Below are 16736 nucleotides of genomic sequence, written 5' to 3'. Positions count from 1 at the left end.
TTCAAGCACTCCTTTTACTCTTTCCAACAGCTGATTTCTCTCTAGTGAGAAATAAAGATCCTTGATGTCCATTGACAACACATCTCTCCTTCCATGATGACCTTCGTGTATCGTGATCAACTCACTCGAATTCTTCAGTGACAAAGACTTATCTAGAATTGCATGTTTTAAACCTTTTTGAAGAAACACGGAGACTACCTTCTGCCAAGTCCCATTCTCATTGACCACCACCCTAAGTGGCATCTCCGGTTTATGATCCTTAATGAAAAATTTTACGCTCAACGCTGACTTCGACAAATTTAACATGGTCTTTGCTACATCCCCAAATTATTCGTCTTCCTCTAAAATCGAAACTATATTTTTCTTTAACTTTCCGATGTTTCCACGCCATTCATGAAACATGAAACTTTCGGGTCGTCAACTCGGTTAGAAAGGAGTTAGAGGATCGTTCATTACAATTGCTACAAACGAATAAATCCGGTAGATTCGCGGTTCTTTCGAAATCGTAATTTCAAACAAACTGGACAGCCGAGTCAGCTGTCCAGACTATGTAGCGCCCATTTTGTTACAGGTAAGTTGACTTGTAATTTTTGCAAGCGATAGAGCTCTGCGAAGTGCGGCGATGATCACAGCCGGCGTTAGACAAGGCACACCCGGACTATGTCCCTACACTGTTTAGCTACTCGCGTCCATGGCCGTCAGCCCTCGGTCGGTTTCAACGCTGGTCCTCCAGATCATCAACCCAAGGTGAGAACCTTTTGTTGGCAATCAGGTCAGCTGAACACGAAAAAACAAGGACACGAAGGAAAGAACTGGACAAAGACAACGCTGACTATCAACTGAATTTTACTTTGTCTTCTTCCCGGCCTAGGCCCTTTTTTTTTTTTTTTTTTTTCGTCTAACGGCAGAATAAACACTTATAAAAAACCTTTTAGCCTAGTATTCAACGGGGTGTGGCAGACCGCAATCTTCTCCTTTTACTTCGATGGCCAAGGCCTCCAGCACTTCACGCACGGAGTTCTTGTTCCTATGAAGGACGGTTATGCTGGTGAGCTGGGCATCGCATCCACAGGTCCGGCAATGAGCTGACAAATGTCCTGCTGATGTGCTTCTCACCGAGGCTGCGTGCTCCCTTGCTCTATCACTTATACATCCGCCAGTTTGGTCGATGTATAAATGCGAGCAGCGAAAGAAAACTAAAAGCAGCAAAAAGAAAACGAACCGGTAGCACACAAGAAGCCTAACGTGGACGTTGTTTTCTCTACAAATACTCTCCAACCCAGTGCGCCTCAGGTTCGTCCATCGCCCCATAGGTGGCAGCACATATTCGCCAAAAGGTTCATTCATCTGACCACTACCAACACAAACGGGGCTGGGGACATGCCAGGGGACCATAAGCTCGCATCTGTCTCTAGATTTCGTCCCTTGTTCATCTTTTTCACGGCGCTCTTCATACCCTCATAGTTCATATTCGTTGAACCGCTATCCCACTCACTTTGCCATTTGTGGCAGCTCGCGTGGCGGGACAATGGTTGGGAGGTCGATCGGTTGTGGCGGAGGACTGCTGCAACCAAAATCAGGAGCGATGATAACGAAGAACGAAAGATGATGTACCCCGCACCTCCACCAAAATATTACGGTGTTGTTGAAGGAGTATAGTACAGGAGTCAGTCTCTGGCGGTCCGAGTTTATTAACGGCAAAGTTCCTTAGGGTTTAGTCTTGTCCGACGTCCGTGCTTACATCGATTGCCATCCTATCTGTCTTCTTAAAAAAAAAAAAAAAAAAAAAAAAAAAAGTTTGCGCAGTCGACAGGATTCGAACCTTTGCAGGGAGACCCCAATGGATTCCTAGTCCAACGCCTTAACCACTCGACCACGACTACAGGACGAGTAGGGGGCTCTGAGATGTGGTAGTAACTCAAGAGCTAAAGGTGCCATGGAATAAACGTTGCATGTAGCCGCTCAACGTCTATACAGGAGAGGGCGCTGGGGCCAAATGCGTATATAATCCCGTTAAATGTTGCATACATTGGCTCGACGTTTATAGACGATAGCGTGCTGAGCTCAAGTGCTCACAAAATCAGTATCATCAGCACCACCAGAGCTTCGCCCCAATCAACATCATTCGCCACGTGGAGATGCGGTCATTTTGTTTCGAACTGCCGGGCTCAGCTCGAGCTGTCGCGCGTCCTAGCCATTTTTCTGGCGCGCACTTTCTTTTCTTCTAAGCAACAATATATATATATATATATATATATATATATATATATATATATATATAACACGGGCACTTCACCCCATCGTACGTGGTCTCCGAAGAGGAAATAAACAAACATATGCAGATGAATGATCCGTTTATATATATATATATATATATATGGTCATCTAAACCCCAAACAGACGATGACAGACAGTATATTTGCTAACTGACTTGTGTTGCTTATTCATATTCTGCTCAACACTGTGCATTCATAGACAATTCTTAATTATTGGACGGTCGATCAATAATTTTTATATAATTTTGAGATTTTTATAGCTTTATTTATACGTAAAAGTAATATATTAATATTGTCGCCGTCACATTTCTGTGGCTCAACATAATACATTATTAATCATCTTTTGTAATATACAGTGACCTGTAATCTGATTGTTAAATGGCAGCATATATTTGCCCTTAACGACAGGTGTCCTTTGCGTACAAGTATGTTCTGAAAAATATCAATATGTTAACAAGAACAAAGACGGTAAATATAAATTTTGAAATGATATGAATAGTATTTTGATTCAAGCCGTGGACTATTCGCGATTGATACGCGCAATTGTGCACGAGAAGAAAACTTTAGATTGTAATTTAAATTCAGAACAAAAATTTAATTGCCGAGTTTCTCCGCATCTTAATTGAGAAAGAACTTTTCCTTTCGAAACTGCTAGCTCCAAATACTTTTCAGCAATACACCCTCGGGAGATATTGCATACATACCGTCCGAGAAGCACTGGGAACTCCAGTGCTATTCCTTTCATCGGTTTTCAATGAGAATAACGAGCAACATATGCAGAATAACGTGGCAGAAGGCTCAAATCTCATAATCCCCAAGGATTACGAGATTTGAGCCTTCTGCCACTTCGGCCTTATAACCATCGAAGCGCGACACCGCTGATGACAGTCACGCAGAGATATGATCGCGCTTCAGAGTGCATCGCAGTGCAGTATACTCGCAGGAACTCTCGAGAGTGTAGGGTCAAACATTTGTGCCGGAACTGTTATTTTCCCTAAATCTCGGCGCTGACTATTTGTTCGGCGACGTCCTGGCCATCGAACGATGTCCTAGCAAGTCCGAGCCCGCTTCAAACGACTTCTCGGACGGCTCGCTCGAAGTCCCCGACCTGGTAGACTTGTTCTTGAAGGTCGCCATCAACGCCTCAAATTGCGCCTCGAGGTTGTCGTCGTCGAATGTGGGACAAACCACGAAGTCCGCGTGGTCGTAGCTTTGATGGTCGTCAGTATGGTACAGCTTGCTCGCGAAGTCTGTCAGCCGTTGGCTGGGATCCCCGACCTCCCGAAACGCTTGGCCCGCCTTGGCGTCATCCGTGTACTTGCAGGCACCTTCGTCCGGTTTCAGCGACGCGAAGAAGTCTTTCGGACTCTGGGGCTCGGACCGCTTTCCGTGGGCCCCCGTATCGGCGAAGCTGCAGCCCTCTTTGGCCCTGTCCCAGAAGTCGGAGGCCACGTCTTGGGAAGTGTAGTTCACCCTGCTAGAGTAGAGCGAGCCGTGTTGCACCTCCTGGTGGTCGGCGTGCGCCCAGTCGAAGGACTCCACCTGGGAGGTCAGGTTGCTCTTATCGGATGCGAACAAGTCCTCCAGCGCCGCCTGACGCGTCAGCGATGCCAGGACCGTGCCATCCTCTGCGATGTTGCTGAACGGCCGGTGAAGCATGGCCGAGACCACGGGGGATCCTTCGCGAGACTGCTTCAGCGAACGCTTGGCCAGTCTGCGAGAGGTGCCCGTTGGGAATGTTCGCCTTAGCTGTTGATCATTTCTGATTATTTTTCTGGGATGCCTGTCAATAGCACAATGACCCACAAGACTGTCCGCAAATGTAAAGGGACACCAAGCAAAACTTTTGGACTATGGTACCTCGTAAACTATTACAGGCGCGGACGCCAGACGTGAGCATACGTGTTGCACGGCGCCGCACCGGGAAATTTGATAGGTTAGCTTCTAGGGGTCGATAGCTAGCCTGACAAAAAGGAGTTAAAGGTTATGATATCACTGCCGGGCCCTTTTACGCGAGAGCTAGAACGCATCTCATGTAAATTGTCTGTCAATAGAAATAAGGCGAATATATGACGGACAAAAAAAAAAAAAAAAAATACGGAACACAGGTAGCACAGAAGGGCGTCCATGTAACTGCTTTCCCCGCGCGCACGCGCACATTCCTTCACTTACAACTACTCGCAACAAGCTAAAACAGCTCACACATTCCCGACGCATCGAGGTATCTAGTTTAGAGTCGAGAACCAGCTGGATCCCAAGGATTATCCCGTCTGTCACAGAACGGCTTCTCGGGTTTTCCTTGATCCTCTGGAGCGTGGATGTCACAGTCCTCCGCTGATGGAACAGTCTAACTTCGGCCAAACGTTTAGGTGTGGGTTCAACGCACGTGACTTTATACAGTTAAATCCGAATGAGCGTCACCACCTCTTTTCCGGCTCCAAGACTTACATGTGATTAAAAAAAAGATGAGCTGCAGAAACCACTATTGTTGGTTGCCTATGAATTGCGATAGCCTTCGTCATGAGACTCACGACGCAGCTAATTGTGAATACGACGACGCAAATTTTGATTGAACACTTTATGTTATGAATGGTTTACAGCGCAATCATTGACGTCAGCGCGACTACAGCGCGCCAATTCGAAATTGAGTGATTGCTTCGTCTCTGTGTAATCGTTTCAATCATCTGTCTTCGTGCAACCGTTTAATGTCCAAGCTGTTTTCCCACCATCATTGCAGCTTCGTGTGTGTTTTTGCCTGTCTCTGTGTAACCGTTTAATGTTCGAGCTGTTTTCTCGTCATCATTGCAGCTTCGTGTGTGTCTTGCCCTGTCTCTGTGTGATCGTTTAGTGTTCAAGCTTTTTTACCACCATCATTGATCGTGTATACCAACTAGATCAACTCAAACTGGTAATTGCATGCTTCGTAGCTTGGGCGCAAATGTGAATGTGTGCGTTCTGCCACTATACGTATGCACCGCGTAGGTTTATCTGCTTGCAACGCAGCCATGAGCGGTTCCTTCGTAGCTTGGGCGCAAATGCTAATGTGTGCGTACTGCCGCCTCGTGTATAGCGCGGCGCGGGATTAACTGCTTGCTAGGGTTACGTCGAGGACAACACCTAGGACAACCTCTAGTACGACCTCTAGGGCGATCTCAATGACCTCTAGGGTGATCATAATGACGACGTCTAGGACAACGTCGAGGACGACATTCTAGAGGACGGAGTGAAAGACGACATCTAGAAAGACCTCTGGGACGCCCTCCAGGGCGATCTCAACGACGACATTTAGGACGACCTCAAGAATGACGTCTAGGACGACGTCCTAGAGAAAAATGTCGAAGACGTCGTCTAGGACGACCTCTAGAAAGACGTCGAAGAGAACGTCAAGGACTTCAGGTCATTTGAAGAGGGTGCGCATGTGAAGGCGTGCGTACTGCCTCTCCGCATATACTCGGCGCCTGCGTATGCGCGGCGCATTCAAGGCCAGATACCGTATTGCGAAGATTGGGTGAAGTAGCTAAAGAATACTATCGGATTAAAACAGCAGCAACAAATAAAATAAATGTGGCTAAGAGGACACGTATAGTCAATTGCAAGCATGGTGCCTCACCGGTACCTCATGTGTGCGAGCATCTGCAGCCCGCACGTGAAACTAGCTTTGGCAAGCTTGCAGTGGCACGTATAATTGCCCTCACGAGCAGAGTCATGGCGGTGTCCGGATGCCCTGCTTGCAATCGTCTATAGGCGGGCTTTTTAATACTTCGGAATATTAATTTTGTTGTCAAGTACTTAGAAAAACGTCTACCTTTAAAGAAAAAAAAACGATCCTGTCCTTTTGAATTTGTTATTTGGTTGTGGCTTCTTGACTCACTCTCTCAATTGCTTCTCTGGTATATAACTTCCTTTATATTAGTTTACGCGCTTCGCTACGCACCTCTTGAGCGGATCCGGATACATCCTCATCCAGCGATGCCTGACCAGCTGTCCCATGGTCCCCCTAAGGTGCACCACGGGCTCGAGCAGAGTCCGGATGACGTTCCTAAGCTCTGGCGTGGCCACGAGCTGCCTCGGGAAGCGGACGGTGCGGGTCATCTGCTGCCGGACCTGCCGAGCCAGGTTCTCCACGTCGAAGGGCAGGGCCCCGGTAACCAGCACGAAGAGCACGGCGCCAAGGCTCCACATGTCCGCGCTCTTGGGCAGGTACCGGACTCCCTTGAGCACCTCCGGCGCCGCGTACGCCTCGCTGCCGCAATACGTCTGGCTCATCAGCTGCCGTCCCTTGTGCTCCGGGTCGTCTGCGCTTGTCAACCGATTTCCGCGGGTGTTTGGACGTAAAGGACTCTCTACAGGTCTTTGAAAGCGTGGAAAGTATTTGAATGGAAACCCCCTAATCCAAGGCGTTTACCCGCCCGTCCGATAAAATAAGTAAAACAATTGACGCCACGCGACGCCATGGTGTCACGTGACATCACGACCTGACATTGTAACATAACGTCACGTGGCGCCACAACGTCAATTTCCCCCCTAAATTTAGCGGAGAAAGTTTGCATCAATTTATTCGTCAAACTTAGCGATAAAGTAATAAACATGTTATGCTCTTCACTCTCCAAAACGACTGTTTAATGTCCCACACATTATATGACTGTTTTAATGTCCCACACAGTAAACGACTGTTTGATGTCTCACACAAGCGTTATCGGCTTAAATGGGAACTGTGTTGTAAGATGTAAAAACAAAGCGCAATAAATTGTATTGTATTCTAAACAAACATAAACGACCGCTCCTTCGGTATTGCATTCAATGCATCATACAATGTTAGCCAAAAGGGTATATTTGGGCACTATTTGGGGCTAGAATGAACCCGATTTGCACTAGTATCTGCAAACATTTACACGCTACGCAAAAATAAACAGTCCGTGTATTCGTCGGGTCAGCAGTGAGACGACTCAGAAACCCGGCGTCCCGCTTCGCAGTATTGTTTCCGAGAATAGGTGCTTGCAGAAGAGCTTAGACACTTTCCTGCAAAAAAAAACAAAAAACAAAATATTTTCTATTTTGACCTTATTCCAGTTTTATTTAGGTATCTCCACTGAACTGGTGACTCATTTTCAGACACTGCATGGCTTTCCATGCATGGCACTACGGCAGCGCAGTGCGCTGCCTTATTGGATAGACAAAAAGCTCGCTGCCTTTGTCTCTACTCACTATTCGAACGCGAACACCGTACGCCAGGTGCTGGCTTTCGGCGTTCGAACGCGTTCGAAGAGAGAGTAGAGCCGTTTACCCAGCAATCATTCCAACCAGAGCTCGGTGTCATCCCCGCGCGCTTTTGTCACCTCCTCTCTCTCTCTCTCTCTCTCTCTCAGTTTCTACCCGGGTACATGAAGCATTCATTCGCCACAAGCTTTATGGGGCGTCGGTAATCCAGCACAAGGTCTTTTTATTTTGCGTTGAGTTGGATGTACAGGTGATTCTTGCCGGTGCCCCACACTTTAAGAAAAAAACTGGAGGAAAAAGGTAGCAACGGCGCGTGTTCCTCCCTTCTACTGACGCAGTCCCAAGCGGACACGAGAAGAAGGGAGGAACGAGACGTTTTCCTCCTTCTCCAAGCAGACGACAGAATGCTTCATCCCTCTCTACCCTCATCTTCTTTCGGTTTCGTTTTTCGAGCAGCGAGCAACACGTTGTTTAATAAAAGTTGTTGAGTTGATTGAGCTTCAGTGGCAGTGACGGTCGGCTGTAATTGCGTCTCCCAGTCCAAACGTGCAGAGCACTTCGGTTGCATTGACGTTTTTACCACTAATTTTATCAAATGAGCATGCGAAGATAACAAGATGCAAGAAGATGCAACAAGATGGGTTGTCGGGCATTGATGCCGCTGGTCGGGCCGTGATAGGAGGGGGCGGGATGTGACAGGTTGACGTTCCGCTTTACATTAAAGAGTTCAAGACCACTTGAGGGATTAGGTGCAATGGATCGACGTGCGCATAGTGATATCCGCACGCTGGTAGTAACCCACGACAAACAGCCACCAATAGAGAAGACCCCAAACAAAAGGTTAGGAGGACCTAAGACCAGTTCCAGGTTCTGGCCTTCTCACCAAAAATAATGACAGTATTAACAACAAAGCGGGAGCGAAGTAGTCATGTACTCTCAAATAAGCAGTGTTCGGGACTGGACAACAAACACAGACTGTGAAATTAAAAAAAAAAAAGGAAAGAGGTTAAACTACCGTGGGTTGAACCAACAACGAACAACGTACGTAAAGAATATTGTTGATTAAAACAACTAAATATTTTGTGTCGATTTCATACCTTCCCATCTCAAAAAAAAGAAGAATTTATAGAAACACATGATACGAATATAAGGAGTATTCACTGGGCGCCATATTTGTGGGTGCTGTCTAGAGCGCATGCTGTGAACGAGCTCACATCAATAGGCTGCTAAGACCGGCACTCTTGAGGGCGCGGAATGCACGTTACAAAAGACCTGTGAAAGCTCGCCATCAGCACGCGCTCAGCAGTCGTGCACACAGCTATGGCCGCCAGTGAATACTTCCTATAAGGAGTATTCACTGGGCGCCATATTTGTGGGTGCTGTCTAGAGCGCATGCTCTGAACGAGCTCACATCAATAGGCTGCTAAGACCAGCACTCTTGAGGGCGCGAAATGAACGTTACAAAAGACCTGTGAAAGCTCGCCATCAGCACGCGCTCAGCAGTCGTGCACACAGCTATGGCCGCCAGTGAATACTTCCTATAAGGAGTATTCACTGGGCGCCATATTTGTGGGTGCTGTCTAGAGCGCATGCTCTGAACGAGCTCACATCAATAGGCTGCTAAGACCGGCACTCTTGAGGGCGCGGAATGCACGTTACAAAAGACCTGTGAAAGCTCGCCATCAGCACGTGCTCAGCAGTCGTGCACACAGCTATGGCCACCAGTGAATACTTCCTATAAGGAGTATTCACTGGGCGCCATATTTGTGGGTGCTGTCTAGAGCGCATGCTCTGAACGAGCTCACATCAATAGGCTGCTAAGACCGGCACTCTTGAGGGCGCGGAATGCACGTTACAAAAGAACTGTGAAAGCTCGCCATCAGCACGCGCTCAGCAGTCGTGCACACAGCTATGGCCGCCAGCGAATACTTCCTATAAGGAGTATTCACTGGGCGCCATATTTGTGGGTGCTGTCTAGAGCGCATGCTCAGAACGAGCTCACATCAATAGGCTGCTAAGACCGGCACTCTTGAGGGCGCGGAATGCACGTTACAAAAGACCTGTGAAAGCTCGCCATCAGCACGCGCTCAGCAGTCGTGCACACAGCTATAGCCGCCAGTGAATACTTCCTATAAGAAGTATTCACTGGGCGCCATATTTGTGGGTGCTGTCTAGAGCGCATGCTCTGAACGAGCTCACATCAACAGGCTGCTAAGACCGGCACTCTTGAGGGCGCGAAATGCACGTTACAAAAGACCTGTGAAAGCTCGCCATCAGCACGCGCTCAGCAGTCGTGCACACAGCTATGGCCGCCAGTGAATACTTCCTATAAGGAGTATTCACTGGGCGCCATATTTGTGGGTGCTGTCTAGAGCGCATGCTCAGAACGAGCTCGCATCAATAGGCTGCTAAGACCGGCACTCTTGAGGGCGCGGAATGCACGTTACAAAAGACCTGTGAAAGCTCGCCATCAGCACGCGCTCAGCAGTCGTGCACACAGCTATGGCCGCCAGTGAATACTTCCTATAAGGAGTATTCACTGGGCGCCATATTTGTGGGTGCTGTCTAGAGCGCATGCTCTGAACGAGCTCACATCAATAGGCTGCTAAGACCGGCACTCTTGAGGGCGCGGAATGCACGTTACAAAAGAACTGTGAAAGCTCGCCATCAGCACGCGCTCAGCAGTCGTGCACACAGCTATGGCCGCCAGTGAATACTTCCTATAAGGAATATTCACTGGGCGCCATATTTGTGGGTGCTGTCTAGAGCGCATGCTCAGAACGAGCTCACATCAATAGGCTGCTAAGACCGGCACTCTTGAGGGCGCGGAATGCACGTTACAAAAGACCTGTGAAAGCTCGCCATCAGCACGCGCTCAGCAGTCGTGCACACAGCTATGGCCGCCAGTGAATACTTCCTATAAGGAGTATTCACTGGGCGCCATATTTGTGGGTGCTGTCTAGAGCGCATGCTCAGAACGAGCTCACATCAATAGGCTGCTAAGACCGGCACTCTTGAGGGCGCGGAATGCACGTTACAAAAGACCTGTGAAAGCTCGCCATCAGCACGCGCTCAGCAGTCGTGCACACAGCTATGGCCGCCAGTGAATACTTCCTATAAGGAGTATTCACTGGGCGCCATATTTGTGGGTGCTGTCTAGAGCGCATGCTCAGAACGAGCTCACATCAATAGGCTGCTAAGACCGGCACTCTTGAGGGCGCGGAATGCACGTTACAAAAGACCTGTGAAAGCTCGCCATCAGCACGCGCTCAGCAGTCGTGCACACAGCTATGGCCGCCAGTGAATACTTCCTATAAGGAGTATTCACTGGGCGCCATATTTGTGGGTGCTGTCTAGAGCGCATGCTCTGAACGAGCTCACATCAATAGGCTGCTAAGACCGGCACTCTTGAGGGCGCGGAATGCACGTTACAAAAGAACTGTGAAAGCTCGCCATCAGCACGCGCTCAGCAGTCGTGCACACAGCTATGGCCGCCAGTGAATACTTCCTATAAGGAGTATTCACTGGGCGCCATATTTGTGGGTGCTGTCTAGAGCGCATGCTCAGAACGAGCTCACATCAATAGGCTGCTAAGACCGGCACTCTTGAGGGCGCGGAATGCACGTTACAAAAGACCTGTGAAAGCTCGCCATCAGCACGCGCTCAGCAGTCGTGCACACAGCTATGGCCGCCAGTGAATACTTCCTATAAGGAGTATTCACTGGGCGCCATATTTGTGGGTGCTGTCTAGAGCGCATGCTCTGAACGAGCTCACATCAATAGGCTGCTAAGACCGGCACTCTTGAGGGCGCGGAATGCACGTTACAAAAGAACTGTGAAAGCTCGCCATCAGCACGCGCTCAGCAGTCGTGCACACAGCTATGGCCGCCAGTGAATTCTTCCTATAAGGAGTATTCACTGGGCGCCATATTTGTGGGTGCTGTCTAGAGCGCATGCTCTGAACGAGCTCACATCAATAGGCTGCTAAGACCGGCACTCTTGAGGGCGCGGAATGCACGTTACAAAAGAACTGTGAAAGCTCGCCATCAGCACGCGCTCAGCAGTCGTGCACACAGCTATGGCCGCCAGTGAATACTTCCTATAAGGAGTATTCACTGGGCGCCATATTTGTGGGTGCTGTCTAGAGCGCATGCTCAGAACGAGCTCACATCAATAGGCTGCTAAGACCGGCACTCTTGAGGGCGCGGAATGCACGTTACAAAAGAACTGTGAAAGCTCGCCATCAGCACGCGCTCAGCAGTCGTGCACACAGCTATGGCCGCCAGTGAATACTTCCTATAAGGAGTATTCACTGGGCGCCATATTTGTGGGTGCTGTCTAGAGCGCATGCTCAGAACGAGCTCACATCAATAGGCTGCTAAGACCGGCACTCTTGAGGGCGCGGAATGCACGTTACAAAAGACCTGTGAAAGCTCGCCATCAGCACGCGCTCAGCAGTCGTGCACACAGCTATGGCCGCCAGTGAATACTTCCTATAAGGAGTATTCACTGGGCGCCATATTTGTGGGTGCTGTCTAGAGCGCATGCTCTGAACGAGCTCACATCAATAGGCTGCTAAGACCGGCACTCTTGAGGGCGCGGAATGCACGTTACAAAAGAACTGTGAAAGCTCGCCATCAGCACGCGCTCAGCAGTCGTGCACACAGCTATGGCCGCCAGTGAATACTTCCTATAAGGAGTATTCACTGGGCGCCATATTTGTGGGTGCTGTCTAGAGCGCATGCTCAGAACGAGCTCACATCAATAGGCTGCTAAGACCGGCACTCTTGAGGGCGCGGAATGCACGTTACAAAAGACCTGTGAAAGCTCGCCATCAGCACGCGCTCAGCAGTCGTGCACACAGCTATGGCCGCCAGTGAATACTTCCTATAAGGAGTATTAGCGCATGCTCAGAACGAGCTCACATCAATAGGCTGCTAAGACGGCACTCTTGAGGGCGCGGAATGCACGTTACAAAAGAACTGTGAAAGCTCGCCATCAGCACGCGCTCAGCGGTCGTGCACACAGCTATGGCCGCCAGTGAATGCTTCCTATAGGACAAAAACAGGATCGAAGCGTTATAAGTGTGATCCTACTCCTCCGGGGGAAAATCTAAATACGTAAACCCCATGGTATACAGAGCTATAAAAGGATAATCTCTTGTTGTAAAATAATTATGATAACAATAATCATTGAAAAATTAAAAACGACGAAGGAATAAAATGATCTCTGCTTCTTCCCCCCACCCAAAAAGGAAAGAGAAAAAAGAAGCAAACATAAAAATAAGGAGAAAAACAAATAATAAATAAAATGAAAACATACACGAGAATACAAAGTAGCGCAGATATACATAATTAATTAAATAAATAATTAATAGACCATAAGATTTTAGATTGTTTTCAATTAATTTTCTTATACATTCCAGCACGAAAATTCTAAACAAGAACAAGACAACTTCCTCGTCGTCAAGAACACCGAAAAGAAGAGGCAAGTTTAAGCGGAACAACAGTTATTTACTTAATACCAAAAGGAAAAAAAAAAAAAAAAACACAAATAATCGTAAATGCCCGCATAATTTTTCCAAGTTCGATCCAACGCCAAGGTTGAGCTGCCTCCCTGTTTTTCTTTTTCATTGGCTTTCAGAACTAAAGTAACTTTTGGCCAATTACGGCCCTCATTTTTTTTTTCTAAATTTTGAGTTGGATTGAACTTGTTACACCGTCAGGTGGTGCAGGTCGAGAGAAACTGTTTATTTCCTTTATTTTTAACTCTCACTTTGAAATTGAGTAATTGAGTCATATTGGAACGCTGGCCAATATGACCGTTGGTTGTCTCCTCCCTGAGAGCGATTGCGCTCTGGGGAAATGACTGAACAGTACGAAAATATGACGTAAAGTAGGTATATTTACAGTTTGGAATTTTAGCATTAAGGAAAAATGGTGAATAAAATCGAAGCGATTTAACCTTCTTCCTCGCTACGCGATAATTTCTGGTTACCGTGCAACAGCGGCTTCGAGTTTGTTCTTTTGAGAGCGGCTTTTGGTTTCGCGGATTGGTCTACCATTCCTCCGTGATGTGTGGTTGACGAAGGAATTGTGACTCGAGGAACACCAAAGGTAAGACGCAAAGTGCGCGAAGTAACTGGGCATCGGTTGTGTCCGTTTAACATCGCAGTGCTGACGACGAGAAGACCGAGTAATTGCTTTTGAAACGGAAGTCTCGTTGCCTGCGGGGGGAAGCTGGCTTCGGAAATAAACACAGTTCTCGGAAAGCTCGTGTTACACTTTCATTTGCTGCTCCTCTCGTCCAGTACAAGAGACGTATTGTCATCGTAAAACCTTATTGAGCTCGATCTGCTCGATTCGGGGCCGCCATAATCAGATGCAGGCGACGGAGAAACTTTGCTCCCCTGCTTTAGAGACGAAAGTTTCTCCCTTTATGGAGGAAAATAGGTTACAAGTCCATTCCTCCCTTTAGGGAGGACTATACATACCCTTTTTCTAAGAGTGCACGCTCGCAAGCACGCGTGCAGCGCGTGCGTGAAGAAGGTAAACGTACTTAGCATGCTATGAAATTGCACGTCCTTGCTCGCACCTACACAGACTTGACAGCGACCAGGCGCAGCTGTTTGCAATAGGCGTGGCGTTAGGGTTGTAAAATAATATATAAAACGCGAGCAAAAAAAATTGTCAAAGCGGTTGTATTTAATGGGGGTATTCAATGACAAAATTTGGACCACTGCTTTGTTGTCACTAGTCTGTTGCCTGCCGATGGCGAGCAATCGAAGGATTGCACGAGCCACCCTCAAGTCGTTAGTGGGTCCGCGTTGGCGCATTAGTTTCGGTTTGATCCATTCGCTCTCTCTTTCTCTCCCCCCCCCCCCTCTCTCTCTCTCTCTCTCTCTCTCTCTATATATATATATATATATATATATATATACAACACGGGCACTTCACACCATCGTACGTTCCAGGAACCCGCCGAAAGCCAAAAATTGGCGGAGCCAATTTTTGGCTTTCGGCGGGTTCCTGGAAACTTTGATTCTTTGATTCATTGGATTAAGTACGGTTCATTCATCTGCACATATTCGTTCATATATATATATATATATACATGCGGTCTAAAAAAAAAAACAAGAAACAAAACGTGTGTAGCGTTCTGGGACCCCAATCAATTGTCGCGGTCTTTTTTTGCCCTGCCAGTATTTTTTTTTTTTTTTGCTATTTTCACGTTTTTTTTTGCTTTTTTTCACTTCGTTGTTGGTTTTTTGGCGTTCTTATCGACTGATGCCACGATCTGATTGGCTGTGGAGTGGTAACAGCGTGCTTGAAACTGACCAAGCCCTGCGTTTGTCAAGCTCTCCGTGACTCCAGTCACCACGAAGCGCCTCTCGTTCCGTGATTCTTCCGAAGACGTTCCTGAAGTTGATCTTCGTCTTCTTACATAAGACAAGTTGTGCGTACGCCATCTTGCATACTGCCGCGCTTGCGGATCGTGCGCTCGTTCCGAGCCTCTGCCAACGCGTCAGGATTGCGTACGTGGCGACGCGGGCGCGAGGTTTCGACCATTGTCAATGATAGAATGAGAACGGCAAGGCGTCCCTTTTGGATGCCCGACCTCTATAGCATATGCGCTCGATTCCTACCGCTATGCCATCTCAGCAGCGTGACATACGTCGGAGCAGCGAATGAGAGAAAGGCGCCGCGGACAAGTTCGCAAACGGCCAAAGCTACGGCACTGACCAGCCGAACAGAGCGTCGGACCAAGGTATGCACGTGTGCAGCCTTGGTGCGTTCAGCTCGATCGCTTTGATTCGCCCACCGCCAACGTGCAGACTCCGCGCCGCTTCCCGGGGCTCACCGCAGTAGCGGCTGAAGCCGAAGTCCGCCAGCTTGACGATGCCGTCGCGCGAGAGGAGCACGTTCTCGCACTTGATGTCTCGGTGGGCGATGTCGTGCCGGTGCAGGTAGGCCACGGCGCAGGCCAGTTGCACGAACAGCTCGTGGGCGCGGCTTTCGGGGAGCCGACCTTCGGCCTGCAAGGATGCACCGCATGCACTCGAGGAAGATCCTGCGTATACTGTTCTAAGATGCTCTCAGGACACACTAGCCTATGACAGAGCGAGAACGGCAGGTAGGAGCTTCGACGACGCTTCGGCTTTGCCTGGACCTCGAGCACGCGTGCGCGTGCAGCCATAGCACGGTGAAGGGCATGGAACGCATGCTGAAGGCCGGGCGTTCAATACACCCGCCGTGCCGTTCTCACTCTGTCAGGTAATGTAGCCACCGAGAGCTGTGTTCTTTCTTGGCAACTTACTATACACTCAGACTTGCCTTCCCCGTGCACCCACCTGTGTTTTGTGCAACAGATAACGATTATTTGTGTGTGTGTGCGTGTGTGGATGCTCGTTCGGGGGGGGGGGGGGGGGGTTGCTAAAAGAAGAAAGAAATGCTCTTGCATTTAAAAAAGCCCGGAAGACGGACTCACCGAGACGAGGGTGAACAGGTTCCCGCCCAGGACCAGCTCCATGACGATGAAGACCCGGCTGGGTCGGTGCAGGATCTCCAGGACCCGGACGATATGCGAGTGCCGGAGGCGGCTCAGGATGCCCAGCTGGCGGGGGAGGAACTTGACGCGGAAGTTGCGAGACGTCCGCCGGGTGTACACCACCTTGCAGGCGTACGCCAGCCCGTCCCTTGTCACCACGCTGCACGCGCGCACCACAGAATTTGCTACTCTTGGTACAGGCAAAGCATTGGCCATGAGCCCTGAAACCTTCGCATCCCGCATTATAGGTGGTATATATTGCGGGGTGACGAACCGGCCATTATTTCGGTTCGGGTTTGCTAGATTTGCATTTTTTTTGTTGGATGGCTTCCGGTTCAACGTGTATTCGAATTTCGAAATAAAGATTCGGTTACCGATTCCACCAAGCCTGAACCGGTTCAACCCGGTTCTTAACTCTAGCTTAGACTGGAGCCGCTCGTGCATTCCTTGCGCTACACAAAACAAACAAACAAGTGAAAAAAACGTGTTCAACACGGCGTCATGCCCGATAGGAGTGCAGAAAATATGTATTCTTGACCAGAAGTCGTTTTATTATGAAATCGAATTTTTATCGCAAACACATATGTATAAAAATTACATAGTCATGCATGCAGGCGCTCGGAGAAAATACTGCATGTGAAGTCGATCAGCCAGCACGCGGAATGACGCCGCGTACCAGACATTATGGATTACGCA

The 16736-nt window shown here is 48.6% G+C and overlaps 1 protein-coding gene and 1 non-coding gene across 2 annotated transcripts; both read right to left on the bottom strand.

Annotated features, from left to right (window-relative positions):
• Positions 1-1801: 1801 nt before the first annotated feature.
• Positions 1802-1883, bottom strand: Trnap-agg. The gene has a single exon. It is a non-coding gene; the product is annotated as a tRNA-Pro (tRNA).
• A 1404-nt stretch (positions 1884-3287) lies between these two features.
• On the bottom strand, positions 3288-16283 carry LOC115330265 (testis-specific serine/threonine-protein kinase 5-like). Its single transcript, XM_040504062.1, has 4 exons — positions 15977-16283; positions 15335-15521; positions 6211-6537; positions 3288-3990 (listed from the first exon to the last, which is right to left on the bottom strand). The coding sequence occupies exons 1-4, from the start codon at positions 16281-16283 to the stop codon at positions 3288-3290; spliced, it is 1524 nt and encodes a 507-aa protein (XP_040359996.1).
• Positions 16284-16736: the final 453 nt, after the last annotated feature.

Source organism: Ixodes scapularis, unplaced genomic scaffold, assembly GCF_016920785.2.
Source record: "Ixodes scapularis isolate PalLabHiFi unplaced genomic scaffold, ASM1692078v2 PGA_scaffold1__304_contigs__length_218370807, whole genome shotgun sequence".
Classification (NCBI taxonomy): domain Eukaryota; kingdom Metazoa; phylum Arthropoda; class Arachnida; order Ixodida; family Ixodidae; genus Ixodes; species Ixodes scapularis.
This window is presented reverse-complemented; position numbering and strand designations above follow the sequence as displayed.